The sequence below is a fragment of the Vulpes vulpes genome, chromosome 15 (genome assembly GCF_048418805.1).
Source record: "Vulpes vulpes isolate BD-2025 chromosome 15, VulVul3, whole genome shotgun sequence".
Classification (NCBI taxonomy): Eukaryota; Metazoa; Chordata; class Mammalia; order Carnivora; family Canidae; genus Vulpes; species Vulpes vulpes.
This window is the reverse complement of record NC_132794.1, coordinates 14858125-14876912: the sequence shown is the minus strand read 5'-3', so window position 1 is coordinate 14876912 and position 18788 is coordinate 14858125. Positions and strand designations below refer to the sequence as shown.

The 18788-nt window shown below is 39.2% G+C and overlaps 1 protein-coding gene across 12 annotated transcripts in view; it reads right to left on the bottom strand.

Moving 5' to 3' along the window:
- Positions 1-18788, bottom strand: part of GRIK1 (glutamate ionotropic receptor kainate type subunit 1) — a 365694-nt gene that overhangs the window by 83532 nt on the left and 263374 nt on the right. For all 12 annotated transcript variants that reach the window (XM_072740870.1, XM_072740871.1, XM_072740874.1 and 9 more), the window contains exons 6-7: positions 18117-18290; positions 8985-9128 (exon numbers count right to left, since the gene is read on the bottom strand). In XM_072740870.1, the coding sequence (XP_072596971.1) occupies positions 8985-9128; positions 18117-18290 (318 nt within the window). The remainder of the gene's footprint in view (positions 1-8984; positions 9129-18116; positions 18291-18788) is intronic.

Here is an 18788-nt window from a genome sequence, read left to right as displayed (position 1 = left end):
TTGAAAATAATCCTCATATAAAAATCCTCCACAGTGGGCTGGGGGTGGGGGTGACTGGGTGACGGGCAGTGAGGTGGGCACTTGACGGGATGAGCACTGGGTGTTATTCTATATGTTGGCAAATTGAACACCAATAAAAAAAAAATTTTAAATAAAAAAAAATCCTCCACACTGTTCAAATCATGTTGTTCAATGGTCAACTGTATTTTCAATAACTGAATTGTTCCCGTACTTGGTTCTTTACTCTTAGTATTTGCATGTCTGGTTCCCTCTTTTCTTTCAAGACTTTACTTAAGTTTCATATTATCTGTGAGATGCTAACTACCCTGTATAATATAGCAATGGAAATTTTTTTTGTCTGTGGACCCTTACACACCCTACCCTCTTCTGAACTTGCTTTTCTGATACTACTTGTCATCATTTGAAGTACTATATTTCCTTCTACATATGTCTGATTTCCCCCACTATTACATTCTTGATGTCTAAGATAGTGTCTGCCATATGCTAAGTAGATATTTGCTGAATGAATGAATGATGGAGTAGTAGATTTCAATGAAAAGGAATAAACTGGAAAAGTAATAAATATGCATTAGCTTAGGTATATTTCAAAACTTGTATAAGGTTGATTAGAAAAGTAAATTGCTGAGTGGAATATATAGACACACACACCCACAAAACACACACCCACGCATCATCATATATATATATATTATATTCCTTTAAGTAAATTAAACACTGACATATGCATGTACCCACATGCACATATACACGTACATGCAGATTGTGGTGCCAAAACAAATTCTTCAATCATTGCTGTGTAGAAGCAGGACATTGGTAGCTGAATGAGAGAAGGTGTGTAGTTAATATGAGTCTCTGAAAGAAACTCTTTGATAAATATCAATGTTATTTAGAATCATATGAACTAAGGGGAGTTTGGTAAAACTTCCTATCTTATTCCAATACCCCCTTTTCTCATTTCTGACAGGTGATTATTCACCTAGCCACTGATTGCCAATTTCAGAGATAGTTATCTTAGAACCTTAGTTGTACATAAGACAGTGTACATAATTGGTAAAAACTATAAATTATGAATATTTAGGAACTGATCTCATTTCACTGTCCTAAGTTGTGTGGGAATGGAGGAAAGCGCCTGGAAGATCCACTCTTTCTTTAGGTCTAAATATCTCCACTGTGAGGGGGAACCAGGGTAAAGGGCTTTCATTTACACAGTGCAAAACTAGGTGGTGGTGCTGAAGACTGAGTTGGAACGCAGGTGTTTTTCAATAGATGCAGAATGGGAACTACAAATGTAGCTTTTCCAAACAGTAGAGATTTGAGTGAGTTTGCTGCCAGGTCCAATGTCGTCTAATTAATCCAAGGGACAGCTTGTCCTGGCAATCAAAATCAAATGGCATGCAATAATGGGAAGTGTTACTCAGTGGAGCCACAGCAGGATGAAAACATGTCAGAATTTTGCTTCTCCAGGGGCTTTCATTTTTTTCAACTCTGTAATTTTTCACCTAGATCCCATAAAAACTAACAAACCAAACACTCAGTACTGACCTATCAGGTAAAAATCAAAATAAATATCAAAACAAATATATAAGTGGCCTCAGTGGAGAATTTTATCTTCTATGCTTTGATTTTTAAAAGCTTAAGTTCAATGATCTCATTGATAATCCCAATTAATAATCTTCATTTCATCAAAATAGAACAAATAAATTACTATTTCATAGAGAAACAGTGACAGAAAACCATCCATATTTTCACTGGAATCCCATATATGCAGGCATTTGGAAATAGTTTTCACTCCTATATAATAAATCTATTTTGGGCCAGATCAATTAGGAACTATTTATATAGTTTAAGCATTAGCTCAGCAAAATTTATTAAGAGTTTGGTGTATTTTAACTTCCTGGGTTCTGTTCAATAGGCATCTTTTAAATGCCTGCCATGTACAGGCACAGTGTTCTGAGGACACAAAGATAAATTGACTTTGTCCTTGTTCAAGGGAAAGGTCTTACAGTGAGGGTCTGGATGAAGCACATTAAGTGCTAACATAGAGATGTAAAGTAACTATGGAGTTCAGGGGGGGCCCATCCCCAAATAGAGGTTTGGGAGAGGATCACTAGAGAAAATGAGTTCTGAATAAGAGTTAGCCCAGGTAAACAATGGGAGGTAGTGCTTTCCAGGCTGAAAGACTATGACAAAAGAGGTGTCATAAGGCAGGTTTTAGTCTGGAAAAGAGAAGTCCATCTGTCTCATTGTATGAAAAAAGCATGGTGAATGAAGAAAACTACAAGTAAGTTTATGTTTGTAGAGGGTGAAATACCGACTATACGTTTAATAGTACATCACACTTTATATGTAGATTTTATATGTGAATTTTATACGCGCATTTTATATGTGGACGATAGTTATATAAGAGTTGATCCAGGTGAGAAATGATGAGGTCAGCGGGCAAGGAAGGTTGCAAAACATTTAGGACAGGAAGTTAACAGGATTTAATTAATTAGATGAGTGTGCTGAGGTGGACAGAGAAGTTTAGACAACCTGTAGAAGTCTGGTTTGAGTGTTGAATTGTATTTTACTGTAATGTTTCTTTTTTTTTAATTTTTTTTTAAATTTTATTTATGATAGTCACAGAGAGAGAGAGAGAGAGAGAGGCAGAGACACAGGCAGAGGGAGAAGCAGGCTCCATGCACCGGGAGCCCGATGTGGGATTCGATCCCGGGTCTCCAGGATCGCGCCCTGGGCCAAAGGCAGGCGCCAAACCGCTGCGCCACCCAGGGATTCCTACTGTAATGTTTCAACCCAGTTACCAAAATGATAGATATCAGGATGCCAGAGTGGGTACATAAACACTTCCAAGTTGCCTATGCATAGGTATAAAGGAAGTGCCCCTCAGATTTTGTCCTAGAATTTTGGGCCTGACCATGAGATTTATAAAAGGGATCACACGCATGGTAGAAATAGTTGCTGGAGAGATGTCTTTGGAGAGAGCTATTACTTCTCTTTGAGTCTATGCTCTTCTGCTTTCAGGATGCTGTTTTTCAGTCCCAGTAAGTAGGATTTCAGAGGGCCATTCAGAGAAATATGAAACAAGTTGGCTGCAGTTGCAGAAGCAGAAGAACAATGGCTGGCTCAAACATGAGGAAGTCAAGGTAGACTGTGGACCATGGTGTGGCTTCTAGCTGACAAAAGAGGACTATACAAGAGCTGATGCACTGAGGTGAGGGCCAACCAAGATGCACTGCCTCAAGATCAGAGGTACTCCCAGGATACCCAAGGAATGAATGAGTGGGTGCCAGATTTAGATCTAGAGTGCCTCAGGGAGAGTATAGTCAATAGGACCATCTACATGGATGAAGAGGTCTTGCTTTTTTCTGACACCCACCACTGGGTGTCATGAAGCTGTGGAAGCATGATACACTTCCATCTAAAAGAGATCCATTAGTTGGGTCAAAGAAACATTAAGAGAGACAGCCCAACAGAAAATCATAGTCAAAGAAAATTCTTAAAGAAAAAGAGTTAGGTTTAAAAATTCCCCAAGCCCACCCAGGGACACTAGCTTAGACTATTTGCTGATCCCAGAGAACAGTTCCACCAAGCAAAAGTATCCTCACTCTTTTTGAACCTGGTAGGAGGTGCAACAGCTACTGGTACAGTGAGTAAGTGAGCAAGGAGAGGAGAAAGAGGGAAAACCAACCACAAACCACATTCCTCACTTCTCTAGTCTTCCAGTGGATTGGAGCTCAAAGGGAAGGTTAATTTGATGTTAAATCAAGGTGGACTTCTGATTAATATTAGAATAGAAATTCTAATTACTAAGTTGAGGTTCAACTGAAAGAGACTCTAGGATTGTCTTTGCCTTAAGTAAACACAAAAGTCATGGAAAATCTGCCCAGATTTTCACTGGATAATTTTAAGTGGATAGTAGGAACAAAATTAAATCAGTTTTGTTGTCCTACTAGTTGTTTGTTAGACAGCCTAGTTAACATTGTTATTTGTTGACATTGGGCTTATGTACAATAATAGATTTAATAGATAAAACAGTTCTTCCTATTGATATATTTATTGACATGAGGGTGGCAGTAGGACATCCAAGTGAATTTTTCCAACAGTTGCATGAATATAGACAGAAGGGAGAAGTCAGGGTTGTACTCAAGAAATACTTGTTTATTTCCCTTGAGCAATTTTTTCCCCTTTTAGCTCTTTATGAATGATGATTACTTCCAAACCAAGATATCTATAATTCCTCAATAACCTTTGTGGGTTTATCTGCTTTGATCAAACCTACAACAGGCTACCAAGATAAACCATCTGAACTATATTTTTGTGCCTCAAGTACAATGCCTACCAATCAATCATCAATCAAATCTGAATTTCTCAGCTCAACAGGCAATTTTCACCAATTGTTTCTCCATATTTACTAAAAATCATTTCTCATCACTTCCACATAGGACCACTTCTTCTGAGCCCAACAGACTCTTTATGCTTCATTTATACTGTTGCTGTTCATCATACTGGAACACTCTTTCAACCAGATTCTATTTTCAACACCCAATTCAGATACTCTTAACATGGATTTCAGGCAAACCAGGGTGTTTGTAAGATCCCTAAGATTACAGATAAATTTGTATGCCTTTCGTGGGAACAATGCAGCCATGATTTAAGACGGTTTTAATATAGAGTTAGTAACCCAGAAAATAGAAAATTCATTTCACTATTCACTGTCCTTCCCAGCACTTGTGATTGCAGACCCTCTTCTCAGATGCGTCACTGTGCTTGCTGTTGCTGCAGTTGCTCCCATCAATTGCCCCACAGTCATCTGGAACTTAACTTTGGGTCCAGAGTAATTCTGATCATAGATGGGAAGTACTTCAGCTTCCTCAGCACTCACACTCAGCTATCATTTCTCAGACTAACCTGAGATGTGATTTGCCAGCATTTTCTGGTAGCCCTATCTGGTTGCTATTTACCTAATGTTTGGGGTTTCTCTTAAACATTATGTGCTCTATGTATATGCTGTATGTATGTATATGCTCTATGATGGAAAGTTACCTCATTCCTTGGCATCACTGGAGTTGGCCTCCTGTGCCATGTCTATCTCCATGGAACTCCTGATTTTCCACTACTAGGTCCTGTCTTCCTTTCTACAAATATTGCTACTTCATCTTGGGCTCCAATGACAATAATGTTGACGCCAATAAGAACAATGATAGCAAGCATGCAGGCTTACTTATGCTAGGCAATATAGTTAATGTTTTATATGAATTGCTTCATTTCTTCCTGACAATCCCCTTTCCTGATAGACATTTTTAGGAGGACATTCCACTTATGGTAGCTACCCTTTATAGAGCAACCACCACATGCCACACATTTTGCTAGGCTGTACATATGTGTAATTCCCTACAAACATAAGGAATGGGCATTTTTATCTGCAGTTTTTAGAAGAGGAAACTGAGAACAACGAGCCTCAATGACTAAGTTCTCATGGATAGCAAATTGCAGTTAAGTCCTAGGGTCTGTGCTCCCAATGCCAGAATTAAAGAGGCTGGCCTATTCCTCAGATCCCTATCTCACGGTCCCATCAGAACCTATAGTCCTGATAGACAAGTCTAGCTGGCTCTGGTTTTTGCCTCATCGGATTGTTTCTGGATATGATATTCAGGTGCCGAGTGTGTCCTACAGTACTTGCTTATAGATTACCGGGGTTCTTCAGGTCCTTTGCTTCTTCATTGAATCATTTATTGGTTCATTCACTTGTTTGGCATCTACTTATTGGGTGTTCATTCTATACTGAGTCTTATTTAAGAATTAGAGAAAGGAGATGGGAAAAGCGCAGCTTGGAAATAGACCTGCAAATAGATATGATGGTCTAACAACTATAATGAAGGTGAGGAATCAAAGTTTATGGATCAAGGGAAGCACATAGAAGCTGGTGTTTGAGTTGAGACATATGGGCCTTTCAGTCAGAGGTAAGAGAATCTGGTAGGGGCATATGGCAAGTTCAGGGAGTCCTAGTAGGTTCAGCAAGTGCTGGAGTTGGGGCAGGAGATGAGAGGGATAGCATAGGAGATCAGGAACTGGATCACTGAAGAGCCTGCAGATCCTGCTGATGAGCATAGGTTTTATCCCAGACATAGGATAGCTTCAAAGGAAACCTGCCATTCCTCTACTATGTAGAATTTATATTAGTAGATAGTAGAAACCCCATGTTACTTGTGTAACGGAGTCCCGGTATACTGCTTGCTGGGCGGGAATTTATAATTTCCTAATACATTTGTTTAGCAAATGCCTGGAGACATGACACTATAACACACTCTACCAGATTTAAAATGTTCTTTAATTCTTCCCCTTGGTAGTCAGCCTGAAACATTGAAGGATGGTTAACTTGAAACACTTGTCTGAAAGGCTTCCTGATTCTAAATGATGTGTGAAGTTATCAGGGATTAGTGCACACACAACCACCTCTGAGCTCGGAAAGTTTACCTCCTGTGACAAATTTGATCTTCACCCCATAAATTCAATCTGCTGACTTGCACTTTTACATGATTTCTGATTAGAATTTGAAAATCCTTTAGAAAGTGATAGTTACTAAAAGAAAGGACCTTGGTAAGTTTTAGGACCACATGCCTTATTTCATGTTTCTTGATAAAACCCTGATGCCTGCAAAGTTTTGTCAAATTATATACTCCTTGAAAGAAGCACCTATATTCTCTCACTTTCGCAGGTTTTAGCCTGTCTCAGAATTCCCTCTGTGCAATCTTTCAATAGACTAAGACACCGCTCCTGGTCCTCCGAACCCTATCCCATCTCTGCAGGTACCTGTATCCTGCCTGGAGTGGCATAAGGCATCGTGATTCAGAAGACAAAATGATGAGCACAACAGTGATAAAAGTTTTTAATCTATGACCCGCATCTCCTTTCAACCCCCAACTGTGGAGCCTGAGAATGGGGAATTTGCTTTTCGGAGTAAAAGATCATAAAATGCTTTCTTGCTTTCAGTGTGGTCCCTCATCTTGGAGTTCATTATTTCTTTAAACATCCTTAACTGTGGCTTGGTAATTTTACCTTCTTATGCAACCTAAGTATAAGCAAAAAAGGTGCTTGGGGTGCTCTGAGTGTTTGATCCTAAGCTTTCATGTGGCCTCCTGCCTCTCCCTGCACTGGCAGGAGATGAAAGGAAACCAGCTGTTTTCTTGTTAAAGATCAAGGTGATCAGGATGGCGATTCAGGACCTAACCATGATCGCTGCGGGGAGAGCAGAGACTGGGCGATGTTTTTACACTAGGCACAGTATGTCAGATTTATGTAGCTGTCAGAAAGAGTATTTCATTTCATGCCTATTTGTGATTTCTTTGTTGTTGTTGTTGTTGCTACCAGATTTAAATTCCTGGCATCACACTCAGTAAACTGAATGAGGCTATTATTAGTAGTCTCTCCCAATGTAAGAGAATAGCTAATATCTAAGATTCTTACTGTGTTTTTGTGTTGTTCTTCATACTTTTATTTTTATCTTTACAATAATGCTATGAGATACAAGGTGTTATTCCCATTTTACAGAAGAGAAAATTGAGATGCAAGTATTTATGTAACTTGTGTAGATTATATTGCTCGTAAGTGTTTGTGGAGCTGCGATTTAAACCCAAGGAACCATGCCAGGACCACAGTAAGATCAGAGAGGTTCCCAGGGGCACAAAATTTAAGGAAGTACTGCCTCACAGTCTCCTGTTCAAACCTGAGAGTGAGTGCCTCCTTAAATCCTATGCCCAGGATAGTCTTTGCTGCTTGCCATACCCTACATCCAGCCTTGCTTTGGAGCTTGGGTGGTGCCAAGCCTCATACATACTGTCCCTCTGGTTCTCTGAATAGTGTTAAACCTCATACATACTGTCTCTCTGGTTCATACAGACTGTTGATCAGAGTCTCTGATGGATCAGAGTCAGCTGTCAATGGGGAAGTAGATGAACAACCCTGTGAGAGTTTGTAGGTGCCAAAGAGACCAACAAAGATGATGCCCAAAGTAGGATTTCTCCCTTGCTCTTGGCTAGGCATTCTTCTCTTGCACTATGTCCCTCCCATTCTTCTCTTTTATGGCTTTGTCTCATCTCAACCATCTCCAATACAGAAGGCAATAAAGATACTCTTCATTTGAGAGGCAAATTTCTGCATCCTATAGAGAAAACATTAGAGCAGCGTCATAGAGTCGGGTGTGTACTCAGTTAAGCATTATTTCACTTTGTCAAGTCCAGACACACAATGAATGTATGTTGATGTCAAAGGTAATCCAAGGATGCATATCTATGAAGAATCTTGGGATCTTAGAACAGGATCTGATCAAGACAAGTCGAATTGCATCAGAGAAAAGGAAATTGTAGGGGACAGTCCGAGATTGCAGGGTAATCATGAAAAACTCACCTTCACCAAATACCCTGTATTCTTGAAAACCTTTAGTACACTTGGTAAGTTTTGAATAGACTAGAATTTTCTAGTTTGCTGACAAATGGTGAAATAATTATTATATCATTAGGACAACGTGGCCCTACTCAGTCCTGTACCACTTGATATTTAAGAAACAACTGGGATTGTGGGCTGCTAAGGTTGGAACCATCTCTGGTAACCTTCAGTGATGTGCTAACCCACTCCCTGAGTCAATGGGGCATAGAATAAGCACCTACAAACACTTATGAACGTATGTGGAAGAGAACCAGCAGCAACTGAGACATAGTTGAGATGAAGGAAGGTGAGTGGTATGATCTGGTAACTTCTTTGAACTTCTCAACATCACACTAGAAAATTCCTGGTAGTTTTTCCAGACAAAATTTTACCAGTGAAATCCTAGCAGATCGGATGATGGTGGTTTCTCCTCTTTTATAGATATCATGCTAACAAAGCCGTGTGGGAAGACCACATTAAATGAACAAGTCAAACAGCACTATGGCTAGGAAAGAACTGGGCCATGAATGAGTACCACTTGCCTCTTTGATTAGGTTCATAAATCTGGGTCCAAGGCGCCATGGCTTGTGTCGATGACACTGTAAGGAGCTGACAGTCAACTGCGAAGCCCGGTGGGAGGCAATGGCCACCATGTACACAGCATCATACATCAGAGCTGCTTCAGTCTGTGGAGGAAAACACACATCACATCTTCAATTCCATCTTTGTTTCCCTTCCATTACCTGCATAATCATTCTGCCTGTTTCCTTATCTCCTATTTGTCTGATCTCAACAGCTATTTATTCGCCAGCTGAATAGTCTTCACTCTCTGATAGCTATTTTTCTCTAAAATAATACTTCATACTCCACAGTACATTGGAATGATAGCTCTGCTTTGTTTTGAGGTTTTTCTTTAAAGATCTTATTTATTTATTCATGAGAGCCACACACATATATATAGAGAGAGGCAGAGACACAGGCAGAGGGAGAAGTAGGCTCCACACAGGGAGCCCAACGTGGGACTCGATCCCGGGTCTCTAGGTCAGGTCCTGGGCTGAAGGCTATGCTAAACCGCTGAGCCACCTGAGCTACCCTGTTTTGAGTTCTTAAAACAAAAAAAAACAAAACAAAAAACCAAAACAAAACCAACCCTCATCTCAGCCACAAAAATAATTGATTCAGGGAACAAATATTTTTGGAGCATCTTCTATGTTAAGCACAGTGTTAAGATCAGCTATGTTGAGTTAGAAGCTACTAAACCTCAACATTTCAGTATCAGATTTTATTTCTCAGAATATATATCTATTAAAATATTTACTTATTTCTATTTGGCAGAAAGAAACAGCTTCAAGCAAAACTTATAGGTAATTTCCAAATAGGGGTATTTGTGTCGGTCACTTCTATTTGCTGGAGTCAGGAAGGTTTAAGTTGTGGAATCAAATCCAATAGCAGGTTGTGGAAGACCTTTTGAAAAACACACTCATGTAAGTTGCTTGGAATATCCTACTCTTGTCAGCATTTGCTTTTTGATAGACAGTTTAAGTAGTTCTTGCTTTTGGGGGGTGCCATCTCACTCTTCCCTTCCTTATGAAATCTCTCTCATTTGCAAAATTTCACACAAAACTGTTAGTATTTTATAAAAATATGGTCCTGTTGTTTTCTTTAAGGATAAAATTGTATAGTCCTTTCACATTTTAGTTGAGGGTTTTCATCAGAACTTCATCTGAAATTCTCAACAAGCTCCCCAAATCAACAGAACAGATAGATAGAACTACTTATGTAGAAAAAATGACTCCTAGAAAAAATAACCCCTAGACCCCTATATGTGTAGGGTCCTATGTATAGCAAATAACTAGTAGAGTTAAATCTAGAATCTAGGTCATAGATCAAAGTTTATCATGTTTTTTTTTTTTTTCCGCAGCAATCTGTTGATGAGCTCAACATTTACTGTGCACTTATTGAGAGCATGTCTTAATGGAAGTGGAAAGAGAGGGTTACTACATCTCACACTTTATCCATCTACAAGTCCAAAGAATATCCCCCCTTTAAATGTTTCCCGTGAAATCTCTATCATTGCATTTTCCATTTGCATTTCCATTTCCATATTGCACTTACAGTGACATTGGTTTCCCAGTAAGAATGTGGGTTTTGTGAATGAAGAAATGTTTGACTTTAGTGTCTTTAGTATGTAAGACAGTTACTGGCACATAAATGTTGTTTAAAGTTGTTTAATAAATGCTTGCTGAAGGAATTAATGTTATTTCATGACTTAAAATAAAATACAAAAAAAATACATTTTTATGAGAACTGTATAATCCCAAGGTTTTAAGATGTACTTGTAAAATAAGTTGTTTTACTTATATCATTGACATATAGAAGTTAGATCAGTAGTGGTGGTGGTAGTGATTGTTAAAGCTTAAAAATGTTTTGATTATTTCAGTTCAAAACTGGTGTAATCAATTTCTTTCTTTTTTTTTTTTAATTTTATTTATTTATGATAGTCACACAGAGAGAGAGAGAGAGGGGCAGAGACACAGGCAGAGGGAGAAGCAGGCTCCATGCACCGGGAGCCCGATGTGGGATTCGATCCCGGGTCTCCAGGATCGCGCCCTAGGCCAAAGGCAGGCGCTAAACCGCTGCGCCACCCAGGGATCCCCTAATCAATTTCATAGATAAGAAAATTGAGGCTCAGAAAAATTAGTCCAAGGCTACTCTGCTAATCAGCTGCATGGCCAGAGTGTGAACCCATGACAGTCTGATTCTAGCACCCATGTTCTTCACCACTCTGCTATCCTAATTTGGTATAATTGAAGGAGAGTAATCAATTGGCAGAATGAGACTTTTTGAAACTCAATTAATAATAGCTGACTTTTATCAAGTACTTATTGTATGTTAGGTGCTGCTCTAAATGCTTTGCAAACACTGAATCTTCACCATAACCTTTACTCTTTTATGGGTAAAGTTTTGACCAGGTTAAATGGCATCCCCAAAGTAGTAGTGGGCAAACCAAGATTCAAACCCAGGAATTTGGAGCTAGGGTTTATGTTCTCAACCACGAAGTTGAGCTGCCTCTAAAACAAATATTTAATGCTGATTTAATAATTACAATAATAGATCAATTATGGTAAATGTTCACGGACAACTTACTACACACAAGGCACTGTAAGCATCCTACACGTGCTGTCACCTTAAATTATTGAAACGATGCCTTTGAAATAGGTATTGTCACCATTTTACCAACAGGGAAATGGAGACTTAGAGGTAACTTCAGGAAGTAACTTTGATAACTTGCCTAACTTACTAGGCAAGTGAGAATTTCAACTTAGGATGTAAACTTAGATTTTGGAACTCACACCCTTAACCACTATGCTCTTGGGACCTGGACCATTTTAGCAGTGGAGTATTTTTTTTTGCAAATTTGTATGCGTATTCACTAATTGACTGATTGAAAGAGTTGGTAGAGGAGTGTGAGGAGTGAAGTTTTGATCTAACTCTTCCATAAGCTGGGCTAAGGAAGGATTTTGACTTTCTTTGTCAAGGCTGCCTCCACACTGGGTTGGGTAATAACACAGCTCAAAACCATGGGCCTGATCAGTGCTTTTCAAATTCAAAGAAGAAAACCATTTATTCTAAAACCACACTTCCCTTTGATGCGCAACGTTTTCTTAGATGGAGGAGACATGTGTCTACCTATTTTATAACACTAATAAACCACCCCTGAATTTTCTTCCCTTTTCAGTTCTGTGCTGGAGGCCAGCTTACCGAGTAGCAACTCTCGAGTTATTTTAGATAAATGTAAAAGAAATTGGCCTGTGTTTCAGATTTTATTTTTCCGAATGTGTTTATTTTCACATTTTATTTATATCGAAAGCCTGAATGAGACCACATTACTCAGTGCCCCTAAGAAAATCTCTTTACCACAACATGGATCATGAAACAAGCATACAAAAAGCAGTCTCACACTGTGTTTTGGTTATCACAACAGTGTGCAATAAAGATTCAACTCAGCAGGACCGAGGTGCCCACGCTCTACACATATTTCCAAGAAAGGACTGGCTTTTGACTGGGTTCTGGGAGATAATGTCCCAAACCAGGGAATATCCTGCCTGACCATTGTGTTTTTGTATATTTGGGGTCTTGGGAAGTTTTAGGCCGTTTAGCAGTGTGATTTATGGTGAATGCCTATTTTTGTTCATCTGGAGCCCCGGGCCATGCTGTATCTATCAGTTTGCGCTCTGGAATGGCTGGAGACTGAGCAAGTAGGATCAGCTATGAGGATGCTCGATGCCTATGTGACTGACTCCCAGTAAAAACCCTGCACATCAAGGCCTGGAGGAGCTTCCCTGGTTGGCAACACTCTGTACATGTTGCCTTATGTCATTGCTGTAGAGAATGAAGCACTTGTCAAAGCAACTTTCCTGGGAGAGGACCACTAGTAGTCCCCATATAGTTTCTCCTAGACTTTGCCCTTTGCAACTTTTCTTTGCTGATTTTAATCTGTATCCCTTTGCTGTAATAAACTGTTATCTCTGAGTTTAACAGCCCTTCCGATTTCTGTGAGTTCTTCTGCCAAATGAAACCTGAATGTGGTCTTGGGGATCCCAACAAAATCCAGGGAGATGCTACTCTTTGGAAATGAGGAGTAACAACAGGATATGGCTTTCTAGATTCCTTGCATTTTGCTGTCTTCCTTGTATGTCATTATTGGAAAAAGAAAACTGCAGGAGATGGGAGTGCTGAAGGAAGACTTAGTCTTTGTGAAACAAATGGGCAAAAAGTATAGATTTCCCATCTTCTCTGCAAATTCAGAAATATTCACTGGCTTGACATGGATGGACAAGGCAGTTTTCTATAAGAGAAGTTCTCCCAAATGACACCCTTCTCCCTCATTTCCTAAATTTATTCTCTCACTGATTCCTCTATTAAAATCCAAATATCTCACCCACAGCATAGAGCTAGCAGGAATTTGTCTCTTAGTATGAATGAGCTAGTTTCCCTTGCGGGGGCGGATGCTACTGAGCAGCCAAAGTGGTGGGAGAGGCAGTGCACATCCTGAACGTTCAGGATGCTGAGAAGAGTGACCCGCAAGTGAACTGGGGTTTGGAAATGGCCTGGGGAAGGTAGCAAAGATAAAATCATATACTCACAATCTAGAAATTCAGTATTTAAGGCAGAAGTCCAGCAGATCCAGTGAGACCTGGTGCAGAGGTTGGCATATTCTAATTTCAATAAACATTTTCCAGCTTTTGGGAGAGACATGAGAAATTGGGAAAAGAGGACCATATGTGGACTTTGGAAAACACACCTGGGTGATTCCTATGGTCGGTCACACAAGGTCACACAGGTCCCAGGTAAGGGGCTATCTTGGGCTACCTGTGCAGGCCAAGAAACATCTCCTGTAAACAAGTAAGGATTTGGTCTCTGCATTTCAGAATGTCTTTTGTTCCTATATTAACTACAAACTGGCATAATAGCAGGTACCATCAAGTAAATCCAATTTTATGTCCTGGAGGTTATATATATATTATCTAATTTAATCTATAGAGTAACACTGTAATAATATTACAGATTGACAGGTAAGCAAGCAGACTCAGAGATGCTACATAACCTAGTCAGGTCATTTAGTTATTCAGGGGACATAGCCAGTACTTAATCTAGGCTTTCCTCATCTGGAAAGATCTTGGTTTTTCCATTGAATTTCATAGCCCATTGTCTTTTGTCGCTGGAGCAGCAGCAGACACTTAGGTGACACTCAAAGGTACCTCCCTCCTGGATCATGATTACAGGAAATGCTCACATGTAACATAAGGCTACTGACCTAACTTTATATTGTGAATGCTTTTGAAGAACTGGGAAGGCCAAAGACAGATCAACGTTCTTGTTTCTATGATTACTATGCACTATTGACTCATGCACAGTTTTGGTTCACAATCAGAGAGGACTCTACCTGAAAATGGGCCACTCCATTATCTAGGTCTATTCATAAGCCAATAGACTGAATCAGCCCAAGTGCTAAGAAAAATTTAAGCGCCATAAAAAGGAATGAAATAGATTTTGTAAAATTACTCCAAACTTCTATTGAGTTAATCAACACTTCAGTTGAGAAGAAAACACTTTCTTTTTTTAATCTCAAGATGTTTTAAATAACGAGTTTCACTATTTTTGAACTCTATTGACTCAGTAACAGGTTTCTTAATTAACACAATTTTAACCTTATTTTCAAAGTCAATATTTTTTTCTTTAATTACATCTATGGCTTTAACAGTCTGGAGTCAAAATTTTTCATTGCACATGATTTTCAGATTTGGATGTGTTTTGTCATATATAATAATATTCTTTGAAGATATTTTTGGTGTATGATATTCTAAGAAATTTTTCAGTTTAAAAATATTAAAGAGAAAATCAGACAAGTAGGTGGGAAGTAAAAACACATGGATATTTTTAAACATATTTTTAAAAATTTCTATATTATATATTCCTACAGGCATCTGTATATGAATGCAGCACATACAAAAATAAAACTATAAAGGCAATAGGGAAATTTGCCTTGGAGAGTAGTGGTATAATGCGTCTGATTTCAGCGAATGCAACTCTCTTCTAGTAATGGCATTACTTAAATATAGATAGTGGTTAGTCTAGGCTAATTTTTAAAATATTATTATTACTTTAGAATAATCACTATCTTCACTACACATGCCTAGTTCTTACTTGTAGGAACTCTTTTTGGGCTTTTACAGATTTATTTAAGGGGTATTTGAGTATTTTTTCATTTAACATGTTGGTCTTAGCAGAAGCCCAATTTTTATTTATTTAGCATTAGCTCCCATATTAAATACATATTTATTGAAGGCCTGCTTTGTGCCAGACCTTTTATATTTCTGGGCATAAAGGAGATCACAAAAAGACAAAGCCTCTCTGTCCTCATGGAGTTTGTATTCTTGTAGAGGAAGGCACTGAACAAACGAATCGAAATATAGTGTGTGAAGTTGTAGGGCTACACAGCGAAAGAAAACAGGCCATGGGAGAAAGAATAACAGGCCTCTCTGGTGAAATGGATTTGACAGGGGAAGAAGGTTTTAGGCAGTGAGAGTCACAAATGCTACAGATGCAAGAAAGAATGAACCATGAGATCTGAGGAATATAGACCCAGTGGAACTGAAACCATAGGGCTTTTTTTTTTATCAGGAAGGTGGGGAAGAAAATGGTTTGAGTACAGAGGCAACATGAGAACAAAGATTTGTTAGATCTGGGCCCTGGCTTGGGGACATGAGTTTCTGCTCTCTCAACTCAGATTAGCCCATTGGGCTTCAAACCTGTAAATCTACTCTTTAAACTCACTTGTGACTCAGTTTCCACATCCCCAAATGGGCCTCCATTACTAGAAGCCAAAATGGAGTCTACTATTATACTTCTTGGGATTAATTTCAAAACTGTATCTAAATATTTTTTTTCTTTTTATTGTAGCTATATGAGATGATGCATGCTAATTAAACTAATTGCAATAATCATTTCACAATATATGTAAGTCAATCCGTTATGCTGTATACCTTACACTTATACGATGAAGTATATCACTTCTATTTCAGTGAAACTAGAGGAAAACCGATCTGTATGACTATGGGATTCAACTTCTAGTGGGTGCTGTGTTCTACCACTTTTTTAGACTAGTATAGACATGACTGATATATCTACTCTCCCCAACTTTTGGTGCCCAGGGAACCCTTCTCTTCCTTACTAATAAATCCCCTTTCTCTTTTTTTATAGTTTCTAATAATAACAGGAGCAATAACAGAGCCTAGAAATCCCTTTCTTAAGTGAGATGACAGTAGTAAACTTTAGGCAAAACAGGACCTCTTCCATCCACTGGGACTTGGCTCCACCATGCTTCCTGCCCATGGAACTGCCATTTGCCTAGGCCACCGGCCGCAGTCCTAGCGGAGTAGCTGCATCCCCTGCCTGGCCTGAGTTGGTGTGACTTGCATGGTTCTATCCTCCTTGTTCAACGATTTTCCTTATCTCAGTCAATATGTACAAACTGTCCTGTATAATTGAACGCAACAGATGCTTTTTTTTTTTTTTTGGTAAATTAAGCCATACTTGTGATGAATATTTAATGTTTGGCCTGAATCCACAAGCTGTGATAACATAGCTCCAAACTGTAACTTTTTTAGAGGAATACACTGAGTGTAGGTAACAATTATTGGAGATCTCAGCCTGTGGATAGAAATCTCATTGGGAGGCAAGGTGCGAGGGCAGGGGATTTGAGACATTTGAACTCACTGGAATTATAAATCCAAGAGGAAGAAGAGAAAAGCTGTTGTATTAGCATACCTCTCTGTCTCCCTCTGTCTCTAACTCTTTTTCTCTCTAGCTTGCCCTCTTCCCTCTCAGAAGGTCTAGTACTTCCCTGGATAGTCTCTACTTGTTCCTATTCAAAGCAATGTTTCAAATCACCGAAGGCTCATTTGTATTAAAATGCTTTCTATCATTATCTCTCCGATCACTGTATATTTTAAGAGTTATTTCAGGTTTGAAAAACAATCAGGGAGCTTGAACAAGGAATCATCCAGAACCACTTCATTTATTAATTCATTTTCCTTGGTATTCATTTGTTTCTCATGAAAAAAAAAATGGTAGAAAAGGAAAAGAAATCCCAAGTTCATTTCTCTGCAAGATGATACCTTTCGGTTATCGGTAAATTGCATCTTAAAAGCAAGAGTGCTTCTCCCGATGATGGGAACAGAGAATGAAATACTCTGCCAATTTCAAATGCTATTACCTGCCCGCATTCCTAGTATCTTTCCCTATAGATGACATGATTCCTACATAGAAAGCTTTTTAAAAAATGTCCTGCTATTTTCTTCATCACGTAGGGAGCTTCATTAGAGAAATAAAGCTAAGGTAGGTGCATTTGACAACAAAAGACAAATGATGTTAGCGAGAAGCTCTCTGATGAGGCAGTTTGCAATTTATCTGTTCAGCAGAGTACCTCTCCTTGTCGGGAGGTGGGCCTGGCATCTGCTTCAAGAGCAACATATGGCTGGTGTGAATCACTGTCAGTGTCTGCAGAGGTGTTCCTGTACACATCCAGGCAGGAAGAATGTGAACACACCAACTGTATGCAAATCTGGTGTCTTTCCACGTGTGCCACCGTTTGCTGAGATGTGGCAAGAAAGGAGCGCCGCATGGCATGAGCACTGGGTGTTATTCTATATGTTGGCAAATTGAACACCAATAAAAAATAAATTTATTAATAAAAAAGAAAAGAAAGGAGGGCCGCAAACTTGTTCTGCATCACTTTTGTAGGCAGCTTGCTCTTCCTTCCCTCCCCCCTTCCCAAGGCCTCATTTCCAAGGGTAAAACTCACTCTACTCACCCTCACTTTGGCTTCTGCTTTGGCTCCATTTGGCTGGCAATGGTGGCTACTCATTTAACTCTTTTTTTTTTTTTTAAATCAAAGGGACGTACAGTCCAGAGAGCTGGAAATAGCAATTTTCGATAGTTGCCGTGCATAGACTTTCAAAATACCTAAAAATTTTACTCCTTCTCTCATTCAAGTCAAGGCACAAGTTATAATACTTTTACTTCCACTAGAGGAGGCATAGGTGATTCTTTACCTAACCCCTAAGGAAGCAAACGTCATCTCAAATGATTTTTATTTTAAGACTACTTACTGTCATCATGCCATCCAAGAGGCCAGTCTCAGGCCTGGGGGGTGCCTGCAATCTCTCCATGGACCACTTCTCAATGATGGAGGACACATGAGGGTTGTCAATATTAAGCAGCCGAAATCCAGTCATGTTTACCCCACTGTACCTATAGAGTTCCAGATCTAAAGCAAATAAGTCCTGCGCAGTATTAAAAATGATAAAAGTAGAAAGAGTTAACATTTTCAATGTCATTTATGCAAAACAGAATAATGACTGCTGAAACAACAGGTAGATTAAAATTAAAATAGCTGCCATCCTCACTGCTTCATCAAAGAATGTTTCCCATTGTTCTTCGCTTGCACGCTGCCTGAGAAACTCTAGGCAGTGAGCAGTTTACATTTTCCACTATTTTTTGCAATGCTATTAGAATTTGGATAAACCAAGAAGAGGAATTAGTATGCCCTTGGGCACAGGGTACAATATTCTGAGAAGTTAAAGTTCTGTTTCTAGAACATAGGGTTTGGGGAGTTGGAAGGGATCTCTGTGTCCATTTGGTCCAATGCTTTTATTTTACAGATGAGGACACTGAAACTGAGTGGTGATGTGACTAATCCCAGGATGACCCATCACTTCCTGCTGCCTTAGATCTGCTAAAGGAGATGAAATTTGGAATTTTCTTATGCATTTGATAGGAAG